The 16,378-nt window shown below is 37.6% G+C and overlaps 1 protein-coding gene across 1 annotated transcript; it reads right to left on the reverse strand.

Moving 5' to 3' along the window:
* Positions 1 to 3,732: 3,732 nt before the first annotated feature.
* Positions 3,733 to 16,108, reverse strand: foxg1a (forkhead box G1a). Its single transcript, XM_079633475.1, is given in 4 exon segments — positions 3,733 to 4,283; positions 14,615 to 15,767; positions 15,769 to 15,794; positions 15,797 to 16,108. Coding segments are annotated over 3 exon segments (1,248 nt in total). The 5' UTR covers positions 15,888 to 16,108; the 3' UTR covers positions 3,733 to 4,283; positions 14,615 to 14,636.
* Positions 16,109 to 16,378: the final 270 nt, after the last annotated feature.

A 16,378-nucleotide genomic window follows, 5' to 3' on the forward strand; every position in this document is an offset into this window, starting at 1 on the left:
CCTCGCGCCTCAGCCACCCCATGCTGTTTAATAATATACATTCGCAGAAAGTGATTGATCTTGGACTGTGTGGTTAAGATCAGCAGTCAGAGACTTTCCATTTTCTTTCCTCAAAACTCTCCAAACAAACATAACTGCCGCAATTAGTAAACAAATGTCTGTCTCCGCGATACGGGTAAACGCACGAGGCAATTATAACAGGTTTTTTAAACTGCGTGTGTCTTCACCACGTATGAGTGACGAGCTGAAAACTGCGCAAAAACACAATTGTGTTTGACATATTAGGGGTAACAAGAACGGTTTATTTTGTCGACTTCAGTTCGAAATTATCAAGCCATTGTCGATTTTAAAAAGGGCTTAGTCCACGTGGCCTACACTCTCCGCCTTCCAATTCACAAGGTCCTTTTATGCAGTGTTCATCATAGGCTACTCCCTGCACACTGCATCTGTGGTAGTTCACTATAGACTAAATTAATTTGACATGCCCAGCACCCTGCAGAAACATAGGCTATATGATCAATAAGTTAACAACATATGTTTTTACATTGCTTTAACTCATCAAAATAGCCTATAGGCTATTAACTTATAAGTTAAGCCGTGTTCAACTTTTTTATATATATAGGCTAAGTTCTACAAAATTCAACAAATGTTTAAGTCAGTTTAGTGTCATTTAAGTTCAAATAACAAACATCCAAGTTGATTGTAGCCTACTTAATTTAACTTTTGTTTTACAGTGCAACGTCGTCGAACACTTAACAATGAGTGTTGCAATGTTATTTGTTAATTGTTGTTCGTTATTAATTATTTGTTAGGCTATTTGACCCATGCTTATGATTATGGGTGAATTACAAACGGCATTTTGCTCCCTTCAAGCCCACAGCGCGAAGAGGAAGCTATTCCGAAGGTGCTTCCAGACGAATTCAGTGCGCAATGGGGCCTTCCACCAATCCTTTGTAGTGTGCATTCCATGGTCACCCCCAGGATGTCATTTTGCCGTTAAGTAGCCTATTTCATGTTTGTTTTTATGAAGTGCTGCACAAAGAGACGCACAATTGATGTCTACACTGTAAAAAAATATTTTCATGGTTTATCACAACATTTTTTTTCTTTTGTCAAATCAACGTAGATAATTTATGTGCATATAACAAACAATATTTTGAGTTTATGTTGATTAAACCAATGTCCTTCGTTGTATTCACTCTTTTGTTTTCAATGAACTTGAAACCATAGGGTAGCCTATTATTTTGGTTAAACTTATGTTAAACCAACAATAATTTTTCAGTGTAGACACAACGAAGCTATGACGCAGAACATTAATTTAATAGTTCAATAGTAGCCTAAAAATCAGTAGGCTAAATAAAAAAATAAGCGACAATGACGTGTGTCTGACATTGATCCAATGACATATTGTAGGCCATAACAGTCGCGTCTAGCGCATAAAGTAGGCTAGTGAATAAAATGCAGGTGAATAAAAATGGCTAGTCCTCGCAGACTGCCGATTAGCCTACCCATAATCTTGATGGTTGTATTTTCTCAATAGTTTTTCGTTAACATTATCCTTGTTTTATGAATTCTGTTTTGTCATGAGATATAGTCCAATCTTCTTTCCTTTATTTTTTCATGTCTTTATTTTGTTGTAGGAGGCTATTTGTCCTCTGAGGTCGATGACCAAACCTGTCGATTGTGGGGCTATTAAGTGACTATTAGCCTACAACTGCTTTGAAAAATTGTCAAAAATATTTTTTCGTAAAATGCTGGCGACAAAACAGGCCGAATGTCCTCGGTACCGTGTGCAATCATTCCGGATTTTTACACCTTATAAACAAAGACGGGGGGATTTTTCCTTTGTGTGCAGACAAGTGCGACTTATTTGCCATACACCTCGTCTCTTCCTGAACACTCTCGGCTGAAACTGTGAATTTGCTGTCATCGGTCTAATCACGGTGGCATTGATTTTTGGGACTCTGGAGCTATATCTGCTCTAATAGCCGCACAAGTGCAATTGACTGGTCTGAGGATGACAGACTGTTAGTGTTGTTTATTTAAAAAGCAAGGCAAAAGAATATGAATCATAATTGCTATAAACAACAGCAGCATGGCCATGGATCAGCACACAGAACTGTTCGGGTGAATAATTAAGGCTAATAAGATGCATGGAGGTAGCACATTTATAAAACGGACACCTGTTTTAAGACACAAAAATAATCGATGCATAGGTGATGCGAGTGTAGGCAGGGTGATCATCGATGGCGCTTTGTGATGCAGAATTGATCTGGGCCGTAGCCTGAGAGGGGCACAGCGGGGCTGCCGTTTGTTTAGTAAACTCCCATGAATCCAAGTAGATAATTGCTCTGTAAAATTGGTGGCGAGGGCAGCTTGGGTTGCATGTTCCACCCACCTAGAGGACCGAATGAAAGTCTGCATCTCTTTATTTTCTCAAATTATCAGAAACTATCGCAGCATGAGTACGAGGAGAGAGGTATTTTTATTTGTTGCACGAGGAAAGAGGACCGCGCACAGGCCGTGTGTTGAAACTGGGGCTCGAGCTCTGATCCGCGTTGAGTCTCTGTGACGAAGTGTTTATAGATACAACACATATGCATAGCTGTCCTCTTCCGAGACCGAGAGCGTTTGTTAATGTTGATTTATTGTGTTTTAATTATTCATGCATGGCCTGAATAATTTTTTTGCTTTTGCACCTATCTTTGTTTTGTGATTAGATAGATAGATAGATAGATAGATAGATAGATAGATAGATAGATAGATAGATAGATAGATAGATAGATAGATAGATAGATAGATAGATAGATAGATAGAGATAATAAATGCATTAGAAAAAGGACAGATTTGGACAGATTTGGACAGATCAGATTTTGTGGCGAGGAAATAAATGTATAGCCTATATAATAAAATATATAATAGACATAATTTTATTAAAAAAACATTTGAAATGAATCATTGTATAGCTACAATGTACTTACATGTGCTATTATATACTTATGTTTTTTTTTTTCGATTATTGCATCTATAATTACACTGACCGTTCCACCCGCCCTTAAACCTATACCCATACCTGTCATTAATCTTACCTATACCCCACCTCAATAGCAGCAAAAGTATTTTGTAATACATACCATTTTTTGACATAAGTACTGGTCCATATATAGTAGTGTAAAACACCTAATATATATATATATATATATAGGCTACATTTACATTTTGAGGCATGTTTTTTTCACACTTTTCCATTATAATGTTTTCTACCTAGGAAGCGCTGAAAAGCCCTCATTATCTCCTCCATGATGCATTAGTTCTCTTTGAATGAGACATGTGTTGTTTACTTTCAAAACTGTAGACAATAAAAGACACCCTCAAGATGATATCTCTGGAGACCTGTAATGTCTACAGTGAGTGAAGCCTTTGGGTGTTGAAAGTGTGCAAGCTTAAACCTCTCACATCACAGGGAAATGTGGCATGGCCTGATACATGTTTTTTTTTTTTTTTTTTTTAACAAATGCATGAAGGCTTTCATTAAAATTGCTGCTGTGACACTGGTCCATTGCATCCACCCGTGTGTGTGTGAGTGTGGGAGACCTTTGTTCAAGGTTTCCTTAAGCTGCCACACACAAATATGAATTTATTTATGCATCAGTCTCATTTCTGTCAGCAAACTTGCCAAATGTTGTGAAACATTTCAGGTAATACAGAAAGAAGCTTCATGCAAAGGCTTCTCTCCCCAAAGGAATCAATGACAACAGATATGTTTTTATCTCCCAAAGTAACAATTTACTGGGTCACAGTAGATCAGCATGTTTCCTTCTTTACAGCAAAAACATCAGCAACAGGGGAATACTGTCTTGACAACAAACAAAATATCACAAAACATTGCTTGTAAAATAGAAAATATACAGATCTTCTCAAGCAAAGCAAATCGTTGCACAATGCCATGGTTTTCTTTTCTATTTAAATTAATTTAATAAAGATTGTCCAACGACAGAAAAATTCAACTCCTTCTATAAAGGGGATGCAAAATAATAGTCTTGTTTTTTTTGTACAATGCTTCTGTTTTCTTTTTCTTTCCTTTTTGTACTGACAGCAATTTAATCAAACTGTGACTTCATGCCCTACTATTTGCAAATTGTATAGCACCTCTAAAACATAAAGGCAAAACATTTCACAAACAAGTTACATGGACCTTGATTACAACTGTAAACATTCTCAGCATGGGTGAGTAACGCATCACAGGGTGGATTCAGGCTACTGCAGCACACACTGCCAGACATCTAGAGGAAGACAATGACAAATTTAAGACTGTTATTTCTCTTTTCAATTTATGCACATCCCTCTCTCCCCTCCCTCCCCCCCTGCCTCTTTGGCACTAAGAGAAATAGTGACACAGTAACACTAACAGATGCCAGATCATTCATCATAAGAGTAATATAGCTAAATGTACCTTATATTTAAAAAAGATACAAAAACATATGCTGCTAAAATGATACTGAGAGCATACTGACAATAGTAAATATAGAAACAGGGTGAGCACATCAAAACATTTTTAAAACCTGAACATTTGAAATAAAGATAAAAATGTACGGACAATTTCAAACAGAATTTAAATTAAATGAGGAATTTATTAAAATACACAAAATATTTTGAATCAAACATTTTATAGGACATCCGAGTCATATTCTATTAAAAAATTGTATTAATGCAACACATTTTTTGTTGATGTAAAGAAAAAAAAGAAAATACATTCATGATGGATGGATGGATGAATTAAAGATGGATAATGGCAAAATAAGAGCGACAGAACATTAGTTCAGTTTTGCCGTTATTCTGTCCCTGTGTACATTTATTTTTAACTAAAATAAGTTAAAGGGCATTCACTTTCTTTTCTTTTTATCATTTTGATGGAAAATTCGTTTTCTGTCAGAAAGCAACAGATAACGTGATGGGCATCTCACCTTTACAGATACTAATATTTTTCAGAAATCTGCCTTGTATATTAAAATAACGTTGTAAATTCTCAGCGAACATTTAGCTATTAATAACTCGTTTTATTGCCAAATAAAGCATTGTTATTCTCCATCAATTGATGGTGACTTCTGAGGATTAAGGATCAATATTTAACATGATGCTATGTTAAATCCTTCACTATTTCTGACCACATTGTACATTTTATGCACATAATATCTCTATAGCCAATATTTCATATTTATACATAAAGCCATTTTTCACAAGTGTGTATATTTTTTTGAGTTAATGTCTGGTTATATAGAAATGTTTTCATTCATAATACTAAAACTAAATTCTACATTCAATGTAGATGACCATATGCCACCTTCACCATATTCATAATAGTCACGTCCAAATAATATGTGACTTAATCTCTCTTCCTTCTTTTTCTCTGCCTCCCTCCCTTCCTCTGGTCCTCCTTGAAGTGCGGTCACTCTGACGAGGATGAATAGTGAAAACTATTCAGCGGGTCACGGGCTTGTGCACAAAGCATCAGAGGGACAGAGTTTAGGTCAATAGGAGGCACCTTAAACACCCTTATTTCCTCCCAGACTCTGGGTCCCAAACTCAAGAACTTTTATTTGGACAGGATTTATATAAACACTTCATATAACTTTATATATCACAATGTAGTTTACTTGTACACATTTGTAAAGTTAAACTTAAAATAAAGTACATATTTTTTGTAAAAAAAATCAAGTTAAAAGCACAAATCCTTATTTACTCAGAACCTCACAGCACTCAATACCGGCATTATTGTTTCTTCAAGAGAATATCTCTTGCGCCTCAAAGCAAACAGCCAGATTTTCTCACTATATCAATACTCCCATTTCCCCCTTATACCTTTATTTAACCTGGGAAAACTCTTGGAGAACAGTTTCTCTTTTGCGGAGGTGCCCTGGATGGAGGAGGGGTTAAGGGGACCAGAGTAACATGATGCAGCACTCAACTTGGGGTTAAGTGCTTTGCTCAGGTGCACAACGGCAGTACTATACACTAGGACCCTTCTGTTACCCATTCATTCTCTTTGGTGCCCCACTGGGGAATCAAACCCACAGACCCCCAGTTTGTAGTTGATAGCTCAGCTAGCAACCCATATAGACACGCATGCTCCCTCAGATCTCCGCATCTTTCCTCCCAATCCGTCCTGTGGAATACCCCTTTGATCTTAGTCAACAATGCCTCACAAATTAGAGCACCATTGGTTTGCAACCTCATCTCAAGTCCTTGTGCCCAAATCCTTTGGGCCTGTCTCTGTAACATTCTCAAACAATCAGACATCTTAACACATCTTCCTGTATACAATCTCCGTCAGGCTGGCAATAGAGAAGTTTGCCTTGTTTGTTGAGCAGCCAAAGTCTGGCTGTAAGGCACCATTTTTATCAGTATAAAGAGTCCCCTCCTCAGAAAGCGATGCACTGATAAGATACTCCATGGGCACAGATGACCCACATCTATCTGCTATCTTTGGAAAGATGCCACAGCCACCATTTAGAGTATTGTCCATTCATATATTTCACAGGTGTAAGGATGATCATCAAGAGCAGTGTAACAGCCACCACATAGCTTTCCATTAGGAGCTCATACACTGTTTACGGAAGATAAACGACGAAAAGTACACAAGTTTGCTGTTTGCATGTTTTAGCGTCAAATAAATCACTTAAAATGATCAACAGAGAGCATTTATTTTATATGGTGACCATCTGTGCTGTTTGATCGACAATCGCGTTCGTCATCACGAATCGGATTGTAAACTCTTTAAATTATGATTTTAAAATGATACACAACTGAATAAAGTCTCACACTCTGCATCACTCGTGTGATCACTCGTAATTCGTGTGACGTTCATGTTAATATTTATTCACCATCACGTAAGCATGCCACAGGGGTTTGGCACCTGTTTGTTCCGACTACCGCGTAAGATGTGCGCATATGTGTTCGCGCAAATGTTGTAAAATATTATGGCTCTAACAAATCCGCTTGCATTTGCATCCGAAATTAACAAAGGGATGAAATTAGCCGAGGCAACGTTTTCCTCTCTGGTTAAGTTGGCTGTCTGTCAGCAGCAGCACCGTGTTCAAGGCATACTGATAAAAGAGGTGGGCGCAGGGCTGTATGAATGAATCTGTGCGACACCATTGCAGACCAATAGTTGTACAAGATCAGAAAGTAATCTTGATATGTTTAACAAGCAGCCCAAAGCGAAGCCAGATAAATAATAAAGGAGCTTTTAGTGGATCCAATTTATGAAACATTAACTCTAGAGGCATAATGGAGTAATTAGTTTTATCTCACGTTGGATGTTATTGGACACTGCGCCGCTGAATGAAAACTTTTCTTTTTCTGGCCTAACTGTAAAGACAACGGGGAGTAATTTTCTGCACCGGGAGAGAAGGGTGGTCTCTAATGCTGCTGGTGAGATCTGGATGTTCAGGTACAACACAGTGTTTATGTAGTACTCCCAAAAGTGTATCAAAGTTCGGATCCATGGAAATAAAAGAAATGTCAAACAAAACAAGCATTAGACTGCATAAAATAAAGTATGGACAAGGGAAACAGGTGAGGCTTTGTTTAGGTGGCTGAGGTAGATCAATATCTCGGCTTGCAGGCCAGGAATCTTGCCCGTTTTCCTCTAGCACTCTGCAGATCAGCTTACGGCTTGTAGACAGACTGTCGCCTATACCTCACTGACAGACAACCTGCCTCACCCCAGAAGACGGGATAGGGAAATATCTTCATTCTCTTCTGAAAGAACCAGTCGAATTAGTTCGTCAAAATAATTAAAGAATGTATAGGGATATATTGAGTGAAATACTCAACCTTGTCTGTAAACAGTGAGGCACAACATGGCTTTGTGGCTTCTCAACCTATAGGCCTATACGCGCGTTGATGGGACCTTTTGAAGGCCATGCAGGCCCATCCTTCTCTGGGCCTCCTCCGCCTCCAACGAATAGCCTACATCTTCGGTGTTTGTTTGTCTAAATTATGTTTTCAAATAATAATAATAATGAAAAAAATGTTGTGATACGTTTGTAGCCTATACATTTTGCTTTCAGATTTGGCCTTTCATAGCGAGCATAGCGTCTCTAGCACGCATTGTGTTTATCGTGCAACTAGTACACGAAAATTAGTTTTTACTTGCATATGATAGCTACGCAGTTTTCGCGTGCATATGATACGTAGGCCTACTTTATTGCGTGTAAGCCTACACACGCACCCCACAACACTAATCCTAATCAAGCGTATAATACGTGCCCGACACCACTAAACCTACCCATGCGTATCATATGCACGTAAAAAACAAATTTTCGCGTATAAATTTCACGATAAACACAATGCGTGCTATAGAGAAGCATTTAGTGTGACCGGGTTCCATCAGGCCGCGGGCGGAAGTCGAAAGAAACGATAGAGGCATCTGTGCTTGATTGGCCAAACTGACAGCGAAGAGCGAAAGGCTTCCTTTTTCTTTCTTTCTTTCTTTCTTTCTTTCTTTCTTTCTTTCTTTCTTTCTTTCTTTCTTTCTTTCTTTCTTTCTTTCTTTCCTTCTTTCTTTCTTTCCTTATGGATGTTTCTTATTATCTTCTTCTTATTGTTGTTTTTTCTTGTTATTTTTCCCTAAAAATGTATTGACCTTGTTTTTTATTTTCACTATATTTTATTCGTTGTTATTATGTTCACAATTTTAGGTTTTAATTTTGTAATTATAAAAAAGAAAATAAGACAAGTGTGCTGTTGTGCTACACTATGACAATCTCTAAATTATAATCAAATATAGGCTAAAACATAATTTTGCCAGCATATATAATTGAAGTAGCTATATATCTAGTAGACATAACGGTTGTGGAGGCATTAAAATGCACAGCATTTACAATATTTATATTGACGCTGTATTCTAAAAAAGACAGCTCAGACCTTGAAAATAATGACTAGTTTAACAAGAAACTCACACAGATGTGACATCACAAATAAGAGCTTGTTGCATTAATCTATCAGTCGTTTCAGAGGCGCGAGCAAGAATTCATTACAATCAGCAGTCCTTTTTGTAAGCCTGTTGGTTCCGTTTCGGACACCCAACCCGCACTGGGAGTTTGCAATTTGATAGCACGAAGGCTGTGATTCCACGCATTGTCTCGAAGCTGCTTTTGATAGATAGTGCTTTACAAGTGAAGGAGTGATGTCAGGTAACAAGAAGAATTTTGGCACCTGTTGGTAACGTTTAAGCCTAAATAAAACAGCTAAGCTGGTTACCTTAAATAATAAAAGTGAATAAAAGTTGCCACAGTGGCAAAAGAACATGGGCCAAATATTTACAATAATAGCCTAATAATTTACTTAAAACAACTAATATATATATATATATATATATATATATATATATATTTGTGTGTGTGTGTGTGTGTGTGTGTGTGTGTGTGTGTGTGTGTGTGTGTGTGTGTGTGTGTGTGTGTGTGTGTGTATATATATTTGTTGTTCATTAGCCTGAATGAATGATATTACATCATGCATCCCAGGTGGTGTTTCCTTCTTGTGACTAAATACACCAGACTAAACATATTGGTTTAGCGCATGTCTTTTATGTGTCACACAACTCTCCAAAAATGGCTTTGGGGTCTGTTTGACTGAACAAACGATATTAATGCTCAAACTGTCACAATTTATGTAAAATCATTTAGAATTCGATTGAAAATGTAGATCCAAACTGCAGTCAAGTTTATTAAGATATTCAATAAAATATAAGTTCAAAAGAAGGTAGGCTATCCTTAAAAAAAAGTAGCCTATATGATATATGAAACACTCTAGCTAGGATATGGCCTTGGGCTTTTTTAACAGTAGGCAAGGTTAACAACAAATCAGTGAGAAAATTATTAATTAAATAAATAAATAAACAAATAAATAAATAAATAATGTGTCTTAACAGACAAGAACTTTAGGCATCAACATCGCTCTACAGAACATGCGGTGATATTATGGCGCATGCAGTTGAAATCTTTATTTCAACCGTTTTACAGTTTTACCATTGACATTATTTCGGATAATCTGAGGCAGCCATCGAGAATATTGGCAAAATTATTACTTTAAAGTCATGAATTGATCAATTTATTCATGGTCACTAGCACGCGCAATTTAAAAGAAGATATAGACAGATAGAGAGAGCGAGAGGAGGGGGAAATATGGATATAAATAACGGAGAACTGGTGAACGCAAAGGTCAGGGACACATGAGAGCGCAACAACTTAAGAAAAAAAAACTTTTAAAAAGAGAGAAAAAGAAAGAAAGAAATCAATCAATCAAATTAAACATTTCACAATTTTACTTAAAAAAATTACTTGGGCTATTATGACGCATCTTATTTTTGGTATAGCTTATTCCATTGGGGTTAACTTCCATAGGACCCGGAACACAAAAGCTCTCTCAGTGGACACCTTTGCCACTTCATTGTGGTTAAAAACCGTAGTAAAAGACGATATTTTGACCAAACTTCATACAATGATTTAAATAAGAGAGATATTTCTCTTCAGATTTTAACCCTTCTGACGGTAGCTATAGTCAAACATTCTAATCTGATAATATTTTAATTCACAGGTAAAAAGTGGACAATTGGCTTAAAGGTGGCGTTTTACTTGGCAATATTAGATACTAATAATAAATAATAATAATAATAATAATAGAGAATTTTGTCAAAAGAAGCATAAATATATAGCTTATTTATTAACTTGTGATAGGCTATTGTATCTTGTATCATCATAAAAGCATAAAAGCATCATAAAAGCGGCTTTATGATGCTTGTCATAAAATTATAATTAAAAGTAGGCTATCTGGAATAAGTAGAATTTTATAACGCACATTTCCGGAGAGACCATGAATTAGAAGAATTACATTTTGCTTTTAAACAATCCAATTTCATCACGATACAAGTTGTTTGTTTAACCCGACATCTCCCTTCACTAAGTCTGGAGCTTTACACACACTCATTAAAACGATTATTCACGACCTGTCGAATGTTTTCTTTTAATACAGCAAATATTTTATATAAGTATATTGCTAAAGAAAGTCTTTGTGTGTGTGTGTGTGTGTGTGTGTGTGTGTGTGTGTGTGTGTGTGTGTGTGTGTGTGTGTGTGTGTGTGTGTGTGTGTGTGTGTGTGTGTGTGGCTGTAGGACATGATAGCCTACATTTCACTGTTCTGACAATAGTGCTTTTTTATTTTTTTAGAAAATGATAATTTTATTATAGGCTTAATATTATGTTAAAAATAACAGCGTTAGAAGACAGCAATAATACAGCAATAATTACAACTGCAATAATAATAATTAAACATTCCACATCTTCTTTGTGCTTTGCATAAAATTGTTAAAATATTAGAAGGCTGTTTAGTGGTTTAGTTGGAGCTAATTTCTGCATTATCGCTTGTGTGTTTTTTCTCACAGCTTGTAAATGATATTACAGTTCGTCTTGCCACAGGCAAAACTAAGTTTATGAGAGGCCATGTGCAAAGATATGAAGTTCATGTCACTACAGTTCTGCGTCATTCTAGCGCCCTCACTCTGTCTGGCTCGCAAGGCTCATATTACTTTAAGAGAGGAAGCGTCCTTTGTATTTTAGAAGTATTTTAATGGTTCAGAGTTGGATCAGCTTCGTTTTACCACACCATTATCCGTCGATTGGCCAGAGGGAATGACCATTATAACACCGTTTTTTTATCGCATCGCCTATTATATCTTGGCTTCTTCAGGGGGCTGTAGAGACATTTTATTAGACAACTAATACCAAGCAGCGAAATAGACTATAGGAGCCAAGGAAGGATTTTTTAAATGTGCAAACAGCAGAACGGAATATTTAAGCACAATCTGTCGCACGTAAGATAGGCTGTTGATAACAGATTTGACAGTTTGTTGGAATAGATGACCGTATACAGGTACTAGCACTTTTTCGATTAGCTTTTGGTCATAGAGCTCAAATAATTATTTCAGTGTAATTTCATGAACATGGCAAAATGCTTTATTCAATCAGTCTCATTATTATTTCATTTTATAATGCAGCAAACCCACATGCATTCGGAAAAATGTATCCTTTTTGTAGGTGTTCTATTGTATTTACGATTTCGTTTGATGTATTAATTCTAGCAGAATTCTGGTATATACGATTATGATGATGATGATGATGAAGATGTGCGTGCTGTCCCCAGTTCCCCCCTAGTCTCCCTGCATGCGCCTCGGGGAAACCACGCCTTTTGTGAGCCTGAGAATAAACCCTGCTTACAAGATCTTGTCAAAAGACACAAAGGAAAAAAATAACTATTATGTCAAGTGCATTGGTTAATGAAATCTCCGTAAATGTCTGTACAATTTAATACAAGCGACTCGTCTTAAAAATGGGTCCACACAGCGCCGGACCGAAAATAATTCCCCTGTAGATTCCAATTATTGGTGCGATTTTAGGCCTCGTTTCTGCTTCAGATAGATTGATCGCAAATCTTTATGAGTTGCTAACTCACGCTTTTGGCCGGAAGCAGATGCAAACCAATTAAACAAGCTCAGAACAAACAAGCACTGCCCAAAGATCATATTTTTGCTGATTCCCACCTTAAAAAAAAAAATGTTGTTCATGATGCTAACGTAGGCTATAACATCCACCAGGCTATATGTAGAGAAAATACTACAATAAAGAACAAACATATCATTTTGGGTAAAATAACATTAAAATGGAAATCCAAATGAAATGTTTATACTGTATTTAAATTATCTAAATTATTTAGCATCTACATAAATGTATCCATATGCTCGTATAAATAGCCTAAGAGACAATAGCTCCATTAAAAAATTAAATTATTTTGCACCTCAGAAAGTACACCAAGGTAAATTTGCGTTATATTCAATTTATACTTTTGCATTTCTACTAGAAAAAAAATTCTGCTCCTAAATTTGACCTCTGCTTTTTTTGCTTTTGTTTTTGAGTGGTCACCCCGTTTAACATTTGAGCGATAACATCTTTCGAGGAGATATTGAGTTCCACCGGTCTATTGTATAAGGCACAGAGGTTATTGCATTACCGTTGTGCACATTTAGCACAATGTCTCTTTTAAAAAACATGAACAAATCATCGGACTTAAAGTGTTGAAAGCTAAGTTGTTTCTCTGTTCTATTGCAACTAATGACTGTATTGTTGGCGGAAAACAAGAGCTGATGGTGATTCTCAGGCGTTATGCATGGCTCATATGGCCTCTACAACCATGAAACGCTTGTAATAAACGTGTAATAAGCTACAGCAAAATATTTCAGAACAAAATAGCGTTAAATAACCCAAGGAAATGGAATAGTTTGATTGTCAGGCACATTATTAAGGTCGGGTTGTTAGGCCTGCGATAGGAATGGGCTATAGGCTACAAATAATATATCGACTGCCATTGTTTGCTGTTTTATCTTCTTCTTCTTCTTCTTTAAGCTTATCGCCAAAGCATTAAGTAGCCCAAATCATTTTTGTGTGTCTTGTTTTTTTGTCCCCATTTCCTTAAAAAAAAAAAGTATGTTTATAACACATTGCAGGCCCAGGCCTTCAGATACCCGCAAACTGTCGCTTAAATGTTTTACTAAACACATTGTTTAGTATATTCTCAGACAGCTACTAAAAATACTAGTTCATCAAAAAAGACAAAATGTTCGTAATAAATGTACTTAACCTACTTTTTTTTATTTTGTTCGGTTAACAGTTTAAGCGACAAACACGGGCATAAGACCACAAAATCACAACCATGGAATTTAAAGACGACATAAACAATCACTCAATATTTTATGAGGCATTTACTCAACACGGGTTACACGTTCGCAAAGTTATAACCTATAATTACAACAAGTAATTGACATTTCACTAATTACAAAAAGAATGTGACCTGCATGGTGGTGACCACATACAGTACATATGCAAACACAAGCTAAAAGCATTCATTACGTCTGTCCCCTTCAGAACTGTCTGTAAAGTTATGAATACTGAAAAAAAAAACTATATGTTGTTGTTTGATAACCCTTCTTTGGTCTACAAAGAAACTGTATTGTTAATATATGTATAAAATGCACTATAGATGTATTATTCAGTCTGTATTATTAAAATAACAAAACAACAAGGAGCCACGGATTTGAGCGGGCATTGTGCACTTATAGAACATATTTATTTAAAAATGAAAATAAAACTTTGTTAATTTTTGAGAAATCTCACCCCACCAGTACGCTCATGACACGTGATAATACTGCAAACATGATGACTGGAGGTTGTTCTGTAATGTATTAGATATTTTAACATTTAAAATTAGACAAAATTGCAACCACTATTTAAATAAACATTCTAAAGTAGGCTAATCATCTTTCCAGAAAAAAACCCCACTACGCTTTATCCTTTTTTACTCTGGTCACATTGCACGTTGCTGACAGTGGAATAATAAACAGTTTCCGCGACACTTGACGTTTGTATACAGTCAGAAATAAATGAATAATAATAATAATAATAATACAAAATACCTGGAATTCGGCTTGCATTGTCCGTTCATTCTCCTTAATTTTTTCATTTATATATATTACAGTGTAAATTGGTGTAAAATGTTCACTTACAGTCTGCTCCTGTGGATGCTAGTTAGTGTATAAGTGGATTTGATGTTGACCCTTGATTCTGATGTGTGAAGTAGTCAGAAAGTCCGCTGGAAAGTCCGGAGGAAAAACTGGGTAGGGAAGGCCTTAAGGAGTCACACGGGAGAGAGGAGGCCGTTTGCGGGGAGGAGGAAGAGGCGGCTCGGGAGCTCATGGACGTGCTGCTCTGGGAGGTCATGGATGGGTGAGGCACGTGGGGGAAGAAATAACTGGTCTGGCCCGCGAGCAGGTTAACTGAACACGGATTCAAAGAGTAGGTCCCTGAGCAGGGTACGGAGAGCCCACATGGCACTGAGGCGGCCAAAGCGGCCGCAGTGAGGTGGTGTGTGGCGTACGGAATGTCTCCATTCACGAGTCTGTCAACACTCAAGCCATTGGAGGCCGGGAAAGAGTGATTGTTCCCCAAACTGTTTTGAGTCAACATTGTGCTATAGGACATTGGGTGACTAGGGTAAGGCGACGACGTGCCGTTGTAACTCAACGCGCTGCTCGCCCTCGGATGGTGGAGTGAAAGGAACGGCGACATGGGCCAATATAAAGAGCCAGCTCTATCCATAAATGTCAGTCCGGTTGAAGTAAGCCTCGCGCCCCTTTTAAATGCCAGCTTTGCCCTAGAAGTGGTCGATCTCCGCCGAAGTTTGCCCGTCGTGCCGCCAATGAACACGTCGTCACTGGAGGGGTCAAGCATCCAGTAGTTCCCCTTCCCGGGGTCATCGTAATGCCGGGGCACTTTGACAAAACATTTGTTCAAACTCAAGTTGTGTCTGATGGAATTCTGCCATCCCTGCTTGTTCTCCCGGTAATACGGGAAATTTTTCATAATGAACTCGTAAATGCCGTTAAGGGTTAATCGCTTCTCCGGACTCTGCCGAATAGCCATCATAATCAAAGCGTTGTAGCTAAAAGGTGGTTTCTCGTACTTGCCGTTTTTCTTGTCGCCTTCTTTGCCTCCTTCGCCTTCTTTCGAGTCCCGTTTCTCTTCCTGCTTCTCTTTCTCGTCCGTGCACGAGGAGTCGTGGGATGAATTGTCACTTTTAGCGCAAGTGTTCTCCGACTTTTGCTCCTGCACTACTTGGGCAGGTAAAGGAGTCTTCTCTTCTTCCTCATGAACCGTTCTGTGGTGTTGGTGATGGTGGTGGTGGTTGTCGCTTTGGACGGTTTCGGGAATCAGACTGTTTATACTGAACGATGATTTAGGAATCATTTTGACTTCTTTCCTTTCTCCCATATCCAACATCACAAGTAAGATAGAGTAGCAACAACCAGAAGCAGCAGCAGTAGCAGCAGTTGGACTTCAAATCTCTTGCTCTGGCAACTCCTCTAATTAAAAAAACACAAGAACTATTTCATGTTCCTTAAAAACACGTCGATATGAGACAGCTAGCTACAATTAATTACGGAGCCACAGACACTAAGCTGTAAAAAAAATAGCTTGAACCTTTTTAGAGACTGCAGCCAACCACAGCAGCATAAGTATTAACCGTGCAGCCAATCATTGAGCAGTTCTTAGCGCCTGCTCCAGTGCGTAAGGATACACAAGATCCACCAATGCTCATGCCTAGTCAACAATGGCTTTCATTTCCCCAAGCAAACTCCTACCAAGAAAACAGACCACATAACCTCAATCAATTTTTTTTTGTGATAATTGTAGAGTGCTGTTTCAACATATCCATGCGTCCTCAATTTGTTTTCATACCGCAGGGGGAAAAACAAAAGGGACACAAAGGT

This window comes from Phoxinus phoxinus (genome assembly GCF_949152265.1).
Source record: "Phoxinus phoxinus genome assembly, chromosome: 13".
Taxonomy (NCBI): Eukaryota; Metazoa; Chordata; class Actinopteri; order Cypriniformes; family Leuciscidae; genus Phoxinus; species Phoxinus phoxinus.